Source organism: Gallus gallus, chromosome 20 (genome assembly GCF_016699485.2).
Source record: "Gallus gallus isolate bGalGal1 chromosome 20, bGalGal1.mat.broiler.GRCg7b, whole genome shotgun sequence".
Lineage (NCBI taxonomy): Eukaryota > Metazoa > Chordata > Aves > Galliformes > Phasianidae > Gallus > Gallus gallus.
The window spans coordinates 10,295,908-10,310,063 of record NC_052551.1 but is presented as its reverse complement, the minus strand read 5'-3'; the positions used below and the strand labels follow the sequence as shown (position 1 = coordinate 10,310,063).

Sequence of the window (14,156 nt, the reverse complement as noted above, 5' to 3'; positions counted from 1 at the left end):
ACAGAGCACAGGGACACCACGGAGGGGCACAGTGCCCAGCAGTGCGGGATCTCCTCCCGGCCGGGCTGCCAGCCCCAGGCACACAACGGGCCGCCGGGTCAGGCTATTTCCATCCCTGTGCTGCCAGCCGTGCTGCTGCCATGGGGAGGGCTGGGAGAGCCAAGGGCAAAAGTGCACGCTGGCATTCCACAGGCGTGGGCAGAGGGAGGGCAGCAGCACAAAGGCACCAGCTGGCTCCTGCTCCTCTTCCCACGCTGGCCTGGCTGCTGTGGGATGGGACACGGCCCCGGGGTGCACGCCAGCACCGGCCCTGGGTGGCACAGGGGGAGGAAAACGTTTAGTAATTGTTTATTTTACAGCAATAGGGTTTGTACAAATCTGCATTTACACAGGTATGTATAAGTCTGTACAGAGTCACTGGAGCGCCCGAAGAGGCCATCTCCTCGCTCCCCCTTCCCCCGGGCAACGCAGGAACTAAAGTGCACGGTGGGCAGAGAGCGGGGGGCTGCAGGAGGGCACTGTGCCCCACACACCCCTCACCTGAAGGCAGAGGGCACCCAGGCACTGCACTGCCCAGGTGGGGCACGGGACTGTCAGCAGCACCTCCAGCTCGTGGCGCAGCCACCACAAACTCTGCTATCACGAATTTCTAAAGTGCAAAGTCACAGCCTGCTTCCCTCACTGTCACTGCCTTTGCAGAGGCTGCTGCCACCCCATACTGCCAGTCCCCACACGTGCAGGAAAGCACTCCGCCTTCAGCCATAGAAACAGCCTCACAGGCTGCCACCAGCCCTCAGGAGAGGCAGAGAGAGCCCTGGTGCTGGCACCAGTAAGCGGCACGGCCAGGAGATGCCAACACAGGCGAAGGACCGGGTCCTGCTTCCCTACCTGCATCACAGAGCGAGGGCCCACGGGGCAATCCAAAGCTTGCGTGGATGTGGTGATGAATTTGCACACAGGTGGTCAGGGACAGGAGGGTGCTGAGCCTCGCAGGGCAGAAGCTTCCTTCTATAACCAGAAATCTACAACTCTTCCATCAACATCTACTTTTCAGGTGTGCAGCCCCTGGGCACAGCACGGATGGCTTTGGGCACAAGACAGCAGGGGCAGGCAGCTGGGTGGGAACCAGTCAGGGCAGGTAAGGGCACTTGTGGGAGGTTTAGCAGTTCAGGGGGGAGGTAGAGGCATAGAGTGCCTATTGGCTTTGTGTCAGTGGGATACGGAGCTCTCGAGCAGAATTTGCTGCTGAGCTTTCCCAGCAGGCAGGGAGCAGCACGGCTGGGCCAGGTGGAGGATGCAGCACTGGGGTGGCCTTTCTAGGAAATCCCTTATCTGTGTTATTCTGAGGGGCGTCACTGAATCTGATCAGCTCGTGGGGGACAATTATGACAGATGTCTGCAGCAGATTTCTGTCCTGCGCAAACTGCTTCTAACCGTAAAGAAAGCCTTTCTCTACTTTGGAGTCTGCTCCCCAAGCAGTGAAAATCAGCAGCGAGCGTTAATGGCTCTGCTAATGCTCGTGGTGATGAGACCTGGCAGGGGCAGGATGAACAACGCCTGACTCACCTCACTGACCTGATACACAACCACACTGCTGCTGCTGCCAGCAGAGGACCCCGCTGGACCTGTCCCCTGCAAGCTGACCAGAGCACAGACAACAACGTGGAATCACAAACTGTCATGCATCGGAGATGACCTCATGGCAGGGTGCTGACAGGGGCTTGGTACAGGTTCGGTTCTACTGAGAGGCTGCCTGTAAGGAAAGAGAAGGGTCAGAGCACTGGTGAATGCAAATGGAGAAGGCAGGCTGCCCTGGCAGCCAGAGCGATACGGAGCCAGAGGGCTCCTCCATTCCTCAGGAGCACGTACAAGCTCCTCAGCCCTAAGCAGGCCAAACCCCGCCCTGACACTCCCCCCATAGGTGAGCACCTGCCCTCACTCCCACTGATTATCCCCAGCAGAGGATGTGGGATTGCTTCGGCACAGCCCAGGCACAGCTCACCACTCATGGGCACTTGCACAAGGCTGGAAGAGTCAGACTCATCCATACGGTGGCAGCGTCCGTCTGCTCGCCCTGCACGGGGAGGAGAAAACGGGGTGAGTGTCGCTGTGGGGAACAATCCTGCTGGACTGCTTCCCATCGGTGTCTGTCACAAAGGCCGAGAGCGTCACGGGATGCAGCAAGAATAGAAAACTCTTCAGACGGGTTGTTTCCAGACACGTCCTTCCAAACGTCGCCCCACGTCGACGTGGGATGTGACGACGAGGAAAGCGCTTCCTTTGGCTTCAGGGGAAAATCTGCAGTTCAAACTTGGGTGCCCACTCCAGCGCGCTCTTCACCACGGCCAGGGCAGCTGCTCCCAGCGCCACCGTCAGCCCCATCACCGCCAGCTTGACAAAACGGTTGGTCCTTGGCTTTGTCAAAATGGATTTTGTCCGCTCCTCCCCTCGGAGCCTCTCCCTGAAGCGCTGTCTCAACACAGTGTCCGGTCTCTGCTGCACTGATGCCAACTCAAAGTCCTTAAAAGTGGAAGCCGCGGTCCTGCAAGAGAAGAAATGGGTCAAGAAGTGCCTCAGAGCCTCCTATCCGGGGAGGTCTTCGCCAGGCAGTGAGAGCCGGCCAGGGCAAGGTGCAGAACCCAGGCACAGCTCCTGCACTGGGGGCACGAGGCTGCCCTGCACTCACCGCTCAGCCTGCTGCTGCGCCGCCTCCCTGGCGAGCTCAGATGGGGGAAACTGGACAAAAAGGTCCCCTGCTCTGCTGATCAGAGTCTCGTAAGGAAGGTCCTGTGGGATCTGGGACAGGAGGTGGTGCACTGAGGCCATGTCGCACTCGCAGTCCAGAACTTCCTGCTCCCGGTAGAGCACAATCTGCAGACAGGAGAGAGAGCACTGAGCACAGCCAGGGCAACAGGGACAGCTCCTTGTCACTCATTGACACTTTGGGGGCAGAAGAGAAAAAACATTTCCCCTCCATCCGAAAGATCTGCCCTTCCTCAGGGGATACACTGCAGGGAAACAGTGCCCAGATGGGAAGAGAAACGCGGTGCCCTGCAGTGGCTCAGTACATCCCCTGCCTCCATTCCAACCAGTACGTACCACAGCAGCAAAATAAATGGGCATCAGTGGATGGCAAGCCAGGAAGAAGTCGTATAATCGCACGACGTGCCTGAAGTCAGACAGAACATGCCCAAACCACGTGATGAGCCAGCTGAGAGCAAAGATGGTTCCCACTTCCGCACTGCACAGAAAGGAAGCATGGTTAGGTCAGCTGCTGCTGGCAGCTTGGAGACACTGCTGAAGCACAGCCAGCTTTTCACATTCAACCCTGAAACTCAGCATTGCTCCAGAATTTGCAAGCTTGATACCCAAAGACATGCTGGCCTTGAAATGTTAACAGCCCAGAAAAGGGCTCTGCACAGACCCTTCTGACGTACCTCCTCACAACCCAGCAGTTATCCCCAGAGATAGCAACAAACCACAGAGATGCAATGGCAACCCCAAAACCGGGCACACAGAGCAGCTGTGGCAGCTTTGTATGACGTGGAATGCAAAGCAGTGCAATCCCCAGCTCTTCCAACACGCGCTGCTGGGGTGAACATACCATTATTTAAAAGCCCCCAGGACACGCAGCACGTTTGGGTCTGCTTGTAAGCAGGGTGCCACGTGGCTTTGGACTGCTGCCACGAGCTGTGGGCCAGCTGTTGGCTCTGAGGAAGCCACCGTGGTGCTGCTGGGGACAGGCTGGTGCAAATGGCCCCAGGTACAGTAATGTGAGAGAGGCAGGGCAGAGCTAGGAGGCTCCGAGGGAACAGCTGCGTACCTCTGCATGAAGTCATGCACCTCAGGGTTCACCTGATCTATGATGGGCATCAGGTAATTCAAAATGTGCTTGGTATTATCCATTGTTGGGTCCATAAAATCCCTGAGAAAAGATTTTAAAAGAATTCTGTCAAGAGACAACGTCAGTGAGTTCTCCTCCAGTGAGGCACACAGAAAGTCAATAAATGGCCTTGCAATAAGCAGCTTTGCAGGTAGGGTGGCTCCCAGTCCCAGGGAATTCTGCTTGTTTGCAGCAGCTCCCTTCCTATCAATGTGGGTCACAAAGAGCTCATGTGCACACAAAACCTGCACCCGGCCAATCATGGCCGTGTCAATGGACACTTCTTTCTTTGCTGTACACGAGCCCTAAAGCCTTTCCAGCTTGTCACATGGGAGGGGAGGCAAAATCCTTCCAAAGCACTCACCGGATTGAAGGCTTGCTCTCATTTCAATGCACGAAGAGGAAAGGCACTTAAGCTAGGGCTTAGGACACTGGCTGTACAGACCACAGCTTCAGTACAGAACCTGCCAGGGTTCTATAAAGGTTGAGTGGGAAGCACTGTGCTGAGCCCTAGGAGCCAGAGAGGCCCTGGCAGGACACATGGCCAGGAGAACCACGAGTAACGCATGTGTGCTGCTTTTCCATCTTAAAGGGATAACACAAACTAACTGACAGCCCTGGTAGCCCTTCCCCAGAGCACAACTGCCCGCAAATCCACGTGCCATCTCCAGCAGCACCCCCTGGGTGCAGACATACAGAGCAGCCAGCCCTAACTGGGGCTCTGCTTCAGGACAGGCCGCCTCTCTGCCCCCACAGTCACAGGACACACAGCAGCTCCCCTCCCCTGGTTGAGTCTCTGAGTACCTGAGATGATGCGTTGAGAGCTTCTCCACCAGAGCCGTGGCCAGCCTGTCCCCAACCACCAGGAGGAAGGTGACCACGATGTCGTGGTAGCCCTGGTAGTAGTGCAGCTGCGGGTTGCGCTTCAGGACGTGGAGGATAATATCAATGAGCTCCTCCTGCAGCCCCTCTCTCTGGTCATCCGGCATCCCTGCGGGGACAAGGCACTGCTGTGACGGGCTGCATCACCTGCTGCTCCCCGCCTTGCATGTTTATCAACCAGCCTGATCACAAAGGATGTGGGACAACAGGGAGCAGGCTGAGAAAGCTGTGAAAGACCCAGGTTCCCAATGCTGCTCCTGATGGCTCTGGAGAAGCCAACCAGCTGTGAGCCCGCTTAACCTTTGGAGCTGCAGTGCCCCTACCTGCCAGGAAGTCACCGTGGATGACAGGGGAGGGCTTATGGGTGTTTGTACAGTGCTGTGTAGAGCGAGTTGCACTGCACATCCAGCACTGCTGAGGACATTTTCATCATTTTTAATTTCCCCCCGGGCTCTAGAAAGAATTAAACAGGACACGTTCGCACAGAAACTGTGCCAGCTGCATCAGATTGCGAGGCCTCCATCACCACAGCTCCACATTGGTCCTCTGCTCACAGCATGCGTTTAGGGACAGGATGTCACGGGAAAAACACTGCTCCTGCCATGCACAGCTGCAGCTGTTTTTTTGGCAGTCCCTGTCAACAGAGAGAATGCCCTACAGCCAAGCAGAACGTCCCAGAGGAGATCCTGCAATGACAAAGTTCTCCTTTTCCCCCATTTCACTGATGCTTCTAAAAATAGGCAGGAGGAGGTTGCCATTCAAGGGCAAAAGCAAACCAACGAAGCAGCAGCAGAGCCTTCAGGAATCAGGCACCGTCTGCACTCGAAAGAGAATCGGAGTGAATCGACTGTTTATGCAAAACAAAAGCAGCAGAAGGGGGATGCAGATCCTGGCCAGGAACAACGGCTGCTCTGCAGAGTTAGAGAGCTGCTGGATGACTTGCTTTATAAATAGCACAACAAGGCACCAGCCACCCCTCAGAACCATGCAACCACGGAAACCTTCCGCTTCTAAAGGTTACTTCTCTTCAGGTTGCTGTGTGATACACGGAGAGAAATGTGATGTGGGGACTGCTGTAAAACACAGCTTGCCCTACCCACTATCACAGCTGCCTGCCACAACCCTTGGGCACAATCCCTGGTCTAAAACACACTGAAGCAAACGGTCCGTTTCTCAAGCACTCCATCAGTCCTAATCTCACCCTGTTCACAACGGGTGAGGGCTGAGCAGGATCGGACATCTCCGTGCTGCCACCACTCAGCAACAGAGGACTGAGCGCAGAGGTGCTCAGCATGGACAGGGATGTGTAAGCTGGGAGAAAAGCACCAGGCCACAGCTGCAGCCCAGGCTGGGGCTGGAGGAAGCCGCCAGCTGTGAAACAGCTGTGCAAAGAAGCTGCTGTAAGCTGACACAACAGGGCTTTCTAGAGGTCAGCCTCCCTGCAGGGCTGGTCAGGCAGTCGCCGTGAGCCCCTCTCACCTGGTGGGAAGCGCCGCAGGGAGCGCCGTACGTCCAGTAACACTTGCTGGTAATCCTTATTGTCCTCCCGCAGCTCCTTTCCTGCTGAAAGGAAAGAGGAAGTGGGTTATCGTGGAGTAGTGCAAAGGTACCAGGAAGAGTGCTGGGAGGTGGAACTGGCCGGGAGGATGAGGCCACACAACACCCCCATCCCATTCTCTGTACGTCACACACCAGCCCCGTCCTCTCACTTTCACTGCTGCACAAACTGTGATCCACTGCAAGGAAACAAGGCTGTTATTTAAACATATGTTAAAGTGCTTAAACTGACACCGCTCCCAGAGTTCCTGGAAATATCTTAGCTCCACAACCTTGCTGTGAAGTTCACAGCATACTCAGCACCAGCAAGGCACGACACGCTGTGGAGGCAGGGAAGAACGGCCGAAAGAAATAATTCAGAGGAAAAAAAGCAACCACCCATTGGTAGCTAAGAGAGCTCTAACAGGAGGGAAAAGAATTTGCTGGCACGCTACCTATGCTGTCACATGAAATGCAACGCTGTCTTCCAGCAGTTCTGATCACCTACCATAGCCCAGCTCCTGACTGACGTGGGGATACGTGCATTTCTGAATGGCCACAAATTGAGGAGCAACAACAGAATCTGTCCCTGGGCGCGGTGACTGTGACAGCTGCAGGACTTCCAGCTCCCACACCGCTGAGGTTCAATGCCACGCAGGTGTCACACCACGCAGGTCATCTCCCCTCCTCCTCTTCTGGGCAGACATCACGCAGGCTTCACACAAACTGCTTCACCTGCAGCTGGCGGACAGCAGCACATCCCATCCCAGCACTCCTCAGCACAGCCACCTCACCAAAGGGTGGCCAAATCAGTCTGACACTTCTTGCTACCAACTGACGTATGCGTGCCAACCAACCACACAGTGCCACAAGGACCATATCTAAAGCAAACTCGTTCTCCGGAAGTGTCGTTATCTTTAGTGACAGTGCAGGAAACAACAGGAATGTTGTTTTAGGAAGTCCTCTGTTTCCTGATCTGCCACTTATGCACAATACAGAGCGCACAGCCCTCGGTGTTCATTATGCAGCACAAGTCCCTTTCTGTGTGAGCTCAACGGGAAGCACTCCAGCATAGGCAGAGAAAACCCAAAGCAGAAAGACTCTCAACAGAACCCTGCTGGGGCTGCCCTGTACCTGGCAGGGGGGGCAGGTCATCTGTGTTCACACTCAGCAGCTTTGGCCACACTTTGCAGCGAATCTCATCTGTCAGCAGCCCTCCTTCACTGATGGCCATTCGTCTGAGAGCTGCCACGTCGATAGGGTCGCTGTTCAGGGCCTGGTAAATTTCTGCCACTTTTCTTTTCTTCTTCGAGTCAAAGTCTGCAAGAAAAGCACAAAGCAAGATAAGAGCACACTGCAGCACAGGCCCTGCTGGGACAGACCACGGACAACCCACACTGTGACCAGCACAGGCTCAGCACTGCGTGTCCCGCTGACACAGAGGTGCCACAGAGCTGTTCGTCACCCTCATCAGATCCACTCGGCTCCACTCAGGACCGTGATGGCAGCGTGGAGCCATTTTGCAACTGTTTGTGCTCCAGGAAGGGCTGACTCAGCCCCAGCTCAGGTGTCGTGCACTCTGTAACACCTGGGCCTCACGTTCCTGCTGATTCCTGGCCAGGCAGCAGCTCCTGGCAGCCCAGGGAGAAGTCTGAGCTACTGACAGCAGCTGTCCCAAGGAGGGTGACATTTAAACCAGTTACACGCATTGCAATGTACTGACTTACCTCCCAACAAACACAAACTTGCCAGCTGTTAGCCTTGTGCAGGTTGAGCTGCTATGAAAGGAACTGCTTTGTAGAGCACAGGGATTCTGGGGCAGGGAGGGGAGCGCACACAGCGGGTGGGTTTCACAGGGGTTAAGGACACAGATGGCACACGGGAGCGTTTAGTGTGGGGCTGAGGAAGGGCACTGCTTCACCCTGCCCACGGTGCAGCTCAGCACAGCCTCAGGTGGGCAGCAGGGAGGCAGCTCAGGGCCACTCCGTGCAACACGCAGCTCCCATCTCGCTGCTCACAGAGGCTTTGCAGGGCCGCGCAGGGTGAGGCCGCCAACACCACCCTTCCTCAGAGGGCTTTTCCAAAGGATGGAACTCCCACTGCTCATGGAACCCAACCGGGATCCACCGGATGAGGAACTGCAGAGGCCGTGGGCCGGGAGGGGCCGGGTGGGGCAGACGCTCCCTGACGCCCACCTGCTGCCCCGGGGGGTTTTGGTGCTCGTGGGGCACACGGGAGCCACACAGTGAAGCGGTGGGCGCTGCCTGCCTGTTTTGGAGCAGTTTTTAGATGCAAACCCAGCACAACAGCCTACGGCAGAGCTTCAGCTCTCTCTGAACACAGCACCAACGTTACAGCACCCAGCAAGCCCCCGGTAACCGCAGCTTCCCTTTCCCTTTCCCTCCCACTCATCACACAGACAGCACCGCCACGTCCCCAACGGCCGCAGCCCGCGGTGCCCCATCCCGGAGCCAAACGATCCCGGACCCCTCGAGGTCCCCCCCCGCCATAACGCACCTCCCGCCCCGCCGCACGGGGGCGCGCTGCGGCGACCCCTCCCAGCGCCCGCAAGGTGGCGCCCGAGCACCCCCAGCCCACTCCCCTGAGGGGGGAGGCGCTGCCCCCGCCGCTATAGGCCCGGCCGGGCCGTACCGTGGCCGCCGACGCCGTTGCGCGGCGGGCTCCGCCGGGCCATGTTCCCGGGCGCTGCGGCGCATGCCGGGCCGACGGCCGGGCCGGGTTGGGGCTGGGCGCTCCCGCACCGCCCGCTCCTGTCCCGTCCCTTCCGCGCCCCCACCCGCTCCCCCGCCCCTCCGCCGGCGGCGCGCGGGTGTTACGTCACGGCGCCGCACTGCGCAGGCGCGGCCGCGTGGCGGTGGCGTGTGGGCGGGGCGAATACGCGCATGCGCAGACGAGGCCGGGAAGCACGTGTGCTGCTCTGGGCCCGGCCCCGATCCCGCAGGCCTTCGGGTCACGGCGAAATGATGTAAAAAGGAGACAGAGCTCCGCGGCACAACGGCCTCCCGGGGCGGATCGCACGCACTGAGCCGTACGGCAGCAACGTGCTACGCTCACCCGGCCTAAAATAAAGCACCGTAGCCTCGTGCCCCCCGACTGCCCTCACTCCGAAGGGCCGGGCTCGCGGTCCCGTGCGGCTCACAGCACGGTGCGCACAGCCACACGTTCTATTTGCTCGTCGTCGGTGCTTAAAGACACGGCACAGCCAACAGCACAAGGCCACGTTGCTCCCGGGCCCCGCTCCTCATTGGCAGCTGAGCGCAGCGCTCCGCTCCTCCCACCTGAAGCACGTGCTGAGTGCTGAGGGCGCCCCAACGAAGGAGTGACGGACAGAACGCTCGGCTGCTGCAATGGTTCAGAGTGGGAGAGCTCCCAGAGACGGCAGTGTGTGTGTGTGTGACACCACCCCTGAGCCCCCTACACAGGGAACTTAAATCTAACCTCGATAAATAAAACCAAATGTTTATTTACACCAAAGAATTCCAACACTGGATCTTTCACATATGAAGGACAAAGTATATATACACAGCAAGGGGTAGCAGGGCTGTAACAGGGGTGCTTTTTTTTTTTCTTCTTTGTTGTCAATGATAATATTTGTCCACAATTACTGATCTACCATTTCAGTTTAAGTTAAGTCTGCTCGCTCCTTCCTCTCAGTGCATATTTACAAGACTGTGAGGTAACTGGTATTCTCACCACATGGCACGTGAGGGAGGGGATGGTGGGTGAAGATGTGGTATCTGACTTGGCGCAGTCTGATTTTTCCAGCTTTAAGTTGCCACCAGCTTGAAACCTATATCAACAATTTAAAAACAATATACCCAATAACAAACTAATTCCAGAGATCCAAGCCAAGCAACGGCAGGAAGCCTCCCCTTCCATGAGAAAGGTGCTGCTCAGAGGACAGCACTAAAGCAGCACCTTTAACAGGGGGTGGTGAGGACTTCAATTGGATCAGTCACTTTATGTTTTAAGACTAAAATTACATGCAAGGGGGTGAGTTGGCATTCTGGTTGGCTCCTAAAGAGACACGATTCGATCAAAATAGGGCTTTAGACATTATCTGCACTTACTTCTTTTAAGTTTATACCACCTCTCCATACTGGAATTGTCTCCTCAGTGTACTGAATCATATGCAGGCTATGGGGTTAAAGTGAGCGAGTGGTACTTAATCCCCCTCCCCTGCCTCGTGAAGACTTGGTTTGGTAGTCTCTGGAGAACAGCACGATCCCCCAAGGTGTATGCTTGTGGAGGAGTAATGGTGGGAACATGAAGAGAAGAGATTTCCAGCAGGATGCAATAGTTTGGAAATGCTGTTGATTCACCTTTGCTCTTAAATGTAGAGTACTTTTTTTGGGGGGGGGTGGGGTGGGGGGGGGGGGAAAACTGTCCGAGAAATATTCCATCTGTAGGTATTTTCAGGGAATCCCCTGAGTTACGAAAAGTTCAAGTAAAAAAAGAAAAATCAGCCTATAATAATTTTGTATATAATGACTGAACTACTATAAATCCACAAGCAACAGTTCAGACACGGTGCCTCCAAAGCGTTCATCCCCTCCCTTCCCCTGCCAGGCACGAGCTGCGTCCTGAGGAGAGGCGGAGGGGGGAAACCTCTTCCCCACCTGACTCAGCTCAGGCAGCAGGAGACAGAACCCATCACTACTGCTGAGCGCCTGCAGCAGCTGGAACGGGCATCCCCAGGGTGGTGGTGGCAGAAATGACGGGTGAGCCTGCTAGAGGTCCAAGGGGTGAAGGTGTTGGCACTGAAGAGATCCCTGAAACAGAGACAGGTAAGCAAGAATTAGAGTGAAACGGGTGCACCGATAACCAGGACAGCTCTGCTTCTTCTTAAAGGACAAGTCATCCTCACAGGTCACATTGTTACATTTTCAGAGCTACCAAAATAAGCTGAGAGTAAAGATCTTTGACTGTTCTCGGCAGCCTCTGAGAAAAAGCTCAGTTTATATACGTTTAAGTGTCACCAAAGGGCAGATGTGGTAGCATCACTGTCCTTCCAACTGCTGCCAGAAATTCCACCTGCAAAGCACTTTATAAAAAACAAGACCAGAAAAGCAGGTCAGGCTGCAGCGAGGCCTCCTCTCCCTCTCTCCCACTCATGCCTTTTTAGCCTTAGTTGCCTTCACCATCAGTTCCAGGTGATGCCCTGAATGTCCCACCTGCGGAACTCACCCTCCCAGGCACTCACAGAAACACTTTGTAACATTGTGCACCAAGAAGCGTCAAAGGCAGAACTGACCTGACATCATACTCGCACTGCTGACAGGAGTGCTGCCACCCGGCATGTTGGACGAGCCCATCCGAGCCTGGTCTTTCACAATGGGATCTAGGAAGAACACACTACCCTTAGGCTCCGTGTTGTCAGACAGCAGCTGAAGCATCATACTGCCTGTGAGCTCAGTGCACAGCCAGTGCTGGCAAGCTGTCTGCATGAGAAATAATATCAACCATCATCTACTGGAACACAGAAGCTTCCACCAACTCTGCTGGAGAGCACCCAAGAAGGTACAAAGATAACGTAGCTAAAAAAATCCAGAAGTTAGAAGTTGAAGACAAGTTGCCCAAACTGTGTGCTCTGGAGATCAGCAGGACTGCTCGGTACTAAAAGCTGCAATTATGGCAGAGTTATCTCCTTTCTATGGCAGATATTTCATAAAACTAAACCCAGAAAATGAATGCAGTGAGCAGTAACATCATGGGTGGTAACAAATCATGTCTCCAACCACATCCCACAGCTGTGAACTCCAACAAGGCCCAAGTGATAACTGTTGCCTTCCATAAGATGTGTCCAATTTGCTCACTGTTTTCAGCTGCAGGTAAAAAGCACTACCACTGGAAATGAGACATCCCCTTCCTGCCTCCCAAGCCTATTGCAGCAGGTGAAGGAATTCCAAAGTTTGCCTTTCCTCATGATGCCTTCGGTACAACCTTTATCTGCATGTAGACACAAATTAATTTTGCTGATTCCCAATTCTCTCTTTCAGGGCTTTCAGCTTTGCTAATGCTCAGATTTGCAAAACACTTCAGCTTAACATCTGCCACCAGCACAATGCTGTTGTTTTTAATTACAGCTCAGCACCAAGAAAAATGGAGTACCTGAGCAAATGTGCATATTTGTGTTGTTATACAGCTGTTCTCACAGATCTTAATATGTAGGTTTCTGGGAAAACTGCAAGCATTCAAACATTAATTTTTCACATTTACTAGTGAAAGGTTCATTTTCGCATGAAAAAACAAGACCTCCATACACCACTGACTTAAGGCACATATTTAGCAACAAAATGACTTCAAAGGGCCTGTTTCTCAACAAACCAGAGTTACCTGGTTTTATCAAACACAGCAATCCATACACCCAGACACCTGCTGAAATTAGCACAGGTTAGACAGCAAAGATTCTTTAATGCAGTGCTGCTGATTGACTGCCCTGACACAGGCACACAATGCTGCTTCCTCAGCTGCTGCAGAAGGCAATGGCCTACTTATCCACCTCAGAGACAAGCAGCCTCAGCTCCAGCACAACTACTTGCAAAGAAGTGGCTTCTTACGTTGCAATTCTTAGCTTTATCTGTACAACCTACTCGGATGGAGATTTCCCAGAGGAAAGAATGCAGAGGAAGAAGGGTGTGAAGAGCAGGCGGTCATAAGATCTGCTACTTACAGAAGTAGGGGTGTTCCATGGCTTCTCTTGCTGTGAGTCGTGACTGGTGATCGTATCGCAACAGCTTGTCTAAGAAATCCAGAGCTTCAGGACTCACCAGATGTTGGTTCTCGCTGTGAACAAAGCGCTCCCATCGTTTACGGGAGTGTCTGCAGAAAACAAGGCACCCAAGTGAGGCTCAGCAGAGGACACAGGTGCCAGACTTCCTATTTTTTTAAAGGTAGGACTGCAACAGATGCCCATCTCAAAGGCAGGTCACTGCTTGCTGCAGCAGCAAGGGGGCTGAACCGTGCTGGAGCACAGCACAGCAGTACACCGTGCCACCACGCGGCGGCACAGCTGCCATGCGTTGTGACAGCACAAGGTTAGAACGAACGTATAGGCCTGAAGCCTCAGGTTCTGCTCTTCTCTTACACTCTGAACACTGTTTCATTTTAGCACATGTCACACATGAAATAACTACGAGGACAATATGTGAATGCCATCAGCAGCAATTCAACTCCTATATGACAGTCCTGAGAGCCATGGGTGCTCTTTTTTCTGCAGTACCGGAAGGAGCGTTGGCCCTTCACGCTTTATGCTCTGGCAGTTCAATTATTAACCTAGATGACATTTAAAACTCTTTCCTCAAATGCATCTGCAGATAAGGGTGCATGGGAAGTGCTGGCAAAGGGGATCAAAAGCACAAAGCAACAGATCTCTCTAAAACAAAAGTCTTTGTTTACTTCAAGCTCCAAATCTACCAGGAGCTCATGAACTTCTGAACTACTCCAGAGTTTGGCTCACCTGCCCAAGATGTCATTGAAACGTGGATCCAGTTCAATATTGTATTTGTCAATGTAGTCATACAGATCTTCTGTTCCCAGCACCTTGGCTATCCTCACCAGCTAGGAACAAACAGAAGAATAAGTCACTGCTGTGAGGGAATAATAATGTCAGAGTCAGCATAAAGATGCTGCAGCATATTCCCCTAGGAGTTTGAATGAAGTCTCAGCCAGCAGGCATGGGGTCATCTCAACTGCCCCACATGTAACTGTGGGCATCAGAAATGTGTTCCCACTCAGTCAGGGCTTGGTAATCCAAAGTAGCCTGGAGGCAGCTGCGTGCCCTAACATAACTTTTAGAAGATGGATAGGGCAGGGGTTTTCCACATAACATAAC

The 14,156-nt window shown here is 54.1% G+C and overlaps 2 protein-coding genes across 4 annotated transcripts in view; both read right to left on the bottom strand.

Annotated features, from left to right (window-relative positions):
- Nucleotides 1–332: 332 nt before the first annotated feature.
- TBC1D20 (TBC1 domain family member 20) lies at nucleotides 333–9,095 on the bottom strand. Its single transcript, XM_015296460.4, has 8 exons — nucleotides 8,954–9,095; nucleotides 7,436–7,621; nucleotides 6,245–6,325; nucleotides 4,688–4,874; nucleotides 3,824–3,925; nucleotides 3,100–3,241; nucleotides 2,687–2,871; nucleotides 333–2,542 (listed from the first exon to the last, which is right to left on the bottom strand). The coding sequence occupies exons 1-8, from the start codon at nucleotides 8,994–8,996 to the stop codon at nucleotides 2,287–2,289; spliced, it is 1,182 nt and encodes a 393-aa protein (XP_015151946.1). The 5' UTR covers nucleotides 8,997–9,095; the 3' UTR covers nucleotides 333–2,286.
- A 666-nt stretch (nucleotides 9,096–9,761) lies between these two features.
- The window catches only part of CSNK2A1 (casein kinase 2 alpha 1), a 22,675-nt gene continuing 18,280 nt past the window's right edge, over nucleotides 9,762–14,156 (bottom strand). For all 3 annotated transcript variants that reach the window (XM_025142266.3, NM_001002242.2, XM_015296419.4), the window contains exons 10-13: nucleotides 13,782–13,882; nucleotides 12,996–13,144; nucleotides 11,577–11,663; nucleotides 9,762–11,094 (exon numbers count right to left, since the gene is read on the bottom strand). In XM_025142266.3, the coding sequence (XP_024998034.1) occupies nucleotides 10,979–11,094; nucleotides 11,577–11,663; nucleotides 12,996–13,144; nucleotides 13,782–13,882 (453 nt within the window). In that variant the 3' untranslated portion in view covers nucleotides 9,762–10,978. The remainder of the gene's footprint in view (nucleotides 11,095–11,576; nucleotides 11,664–12,995; nucleotides 13,145–13,781; nucleotides 13,883–14,156) is intronic.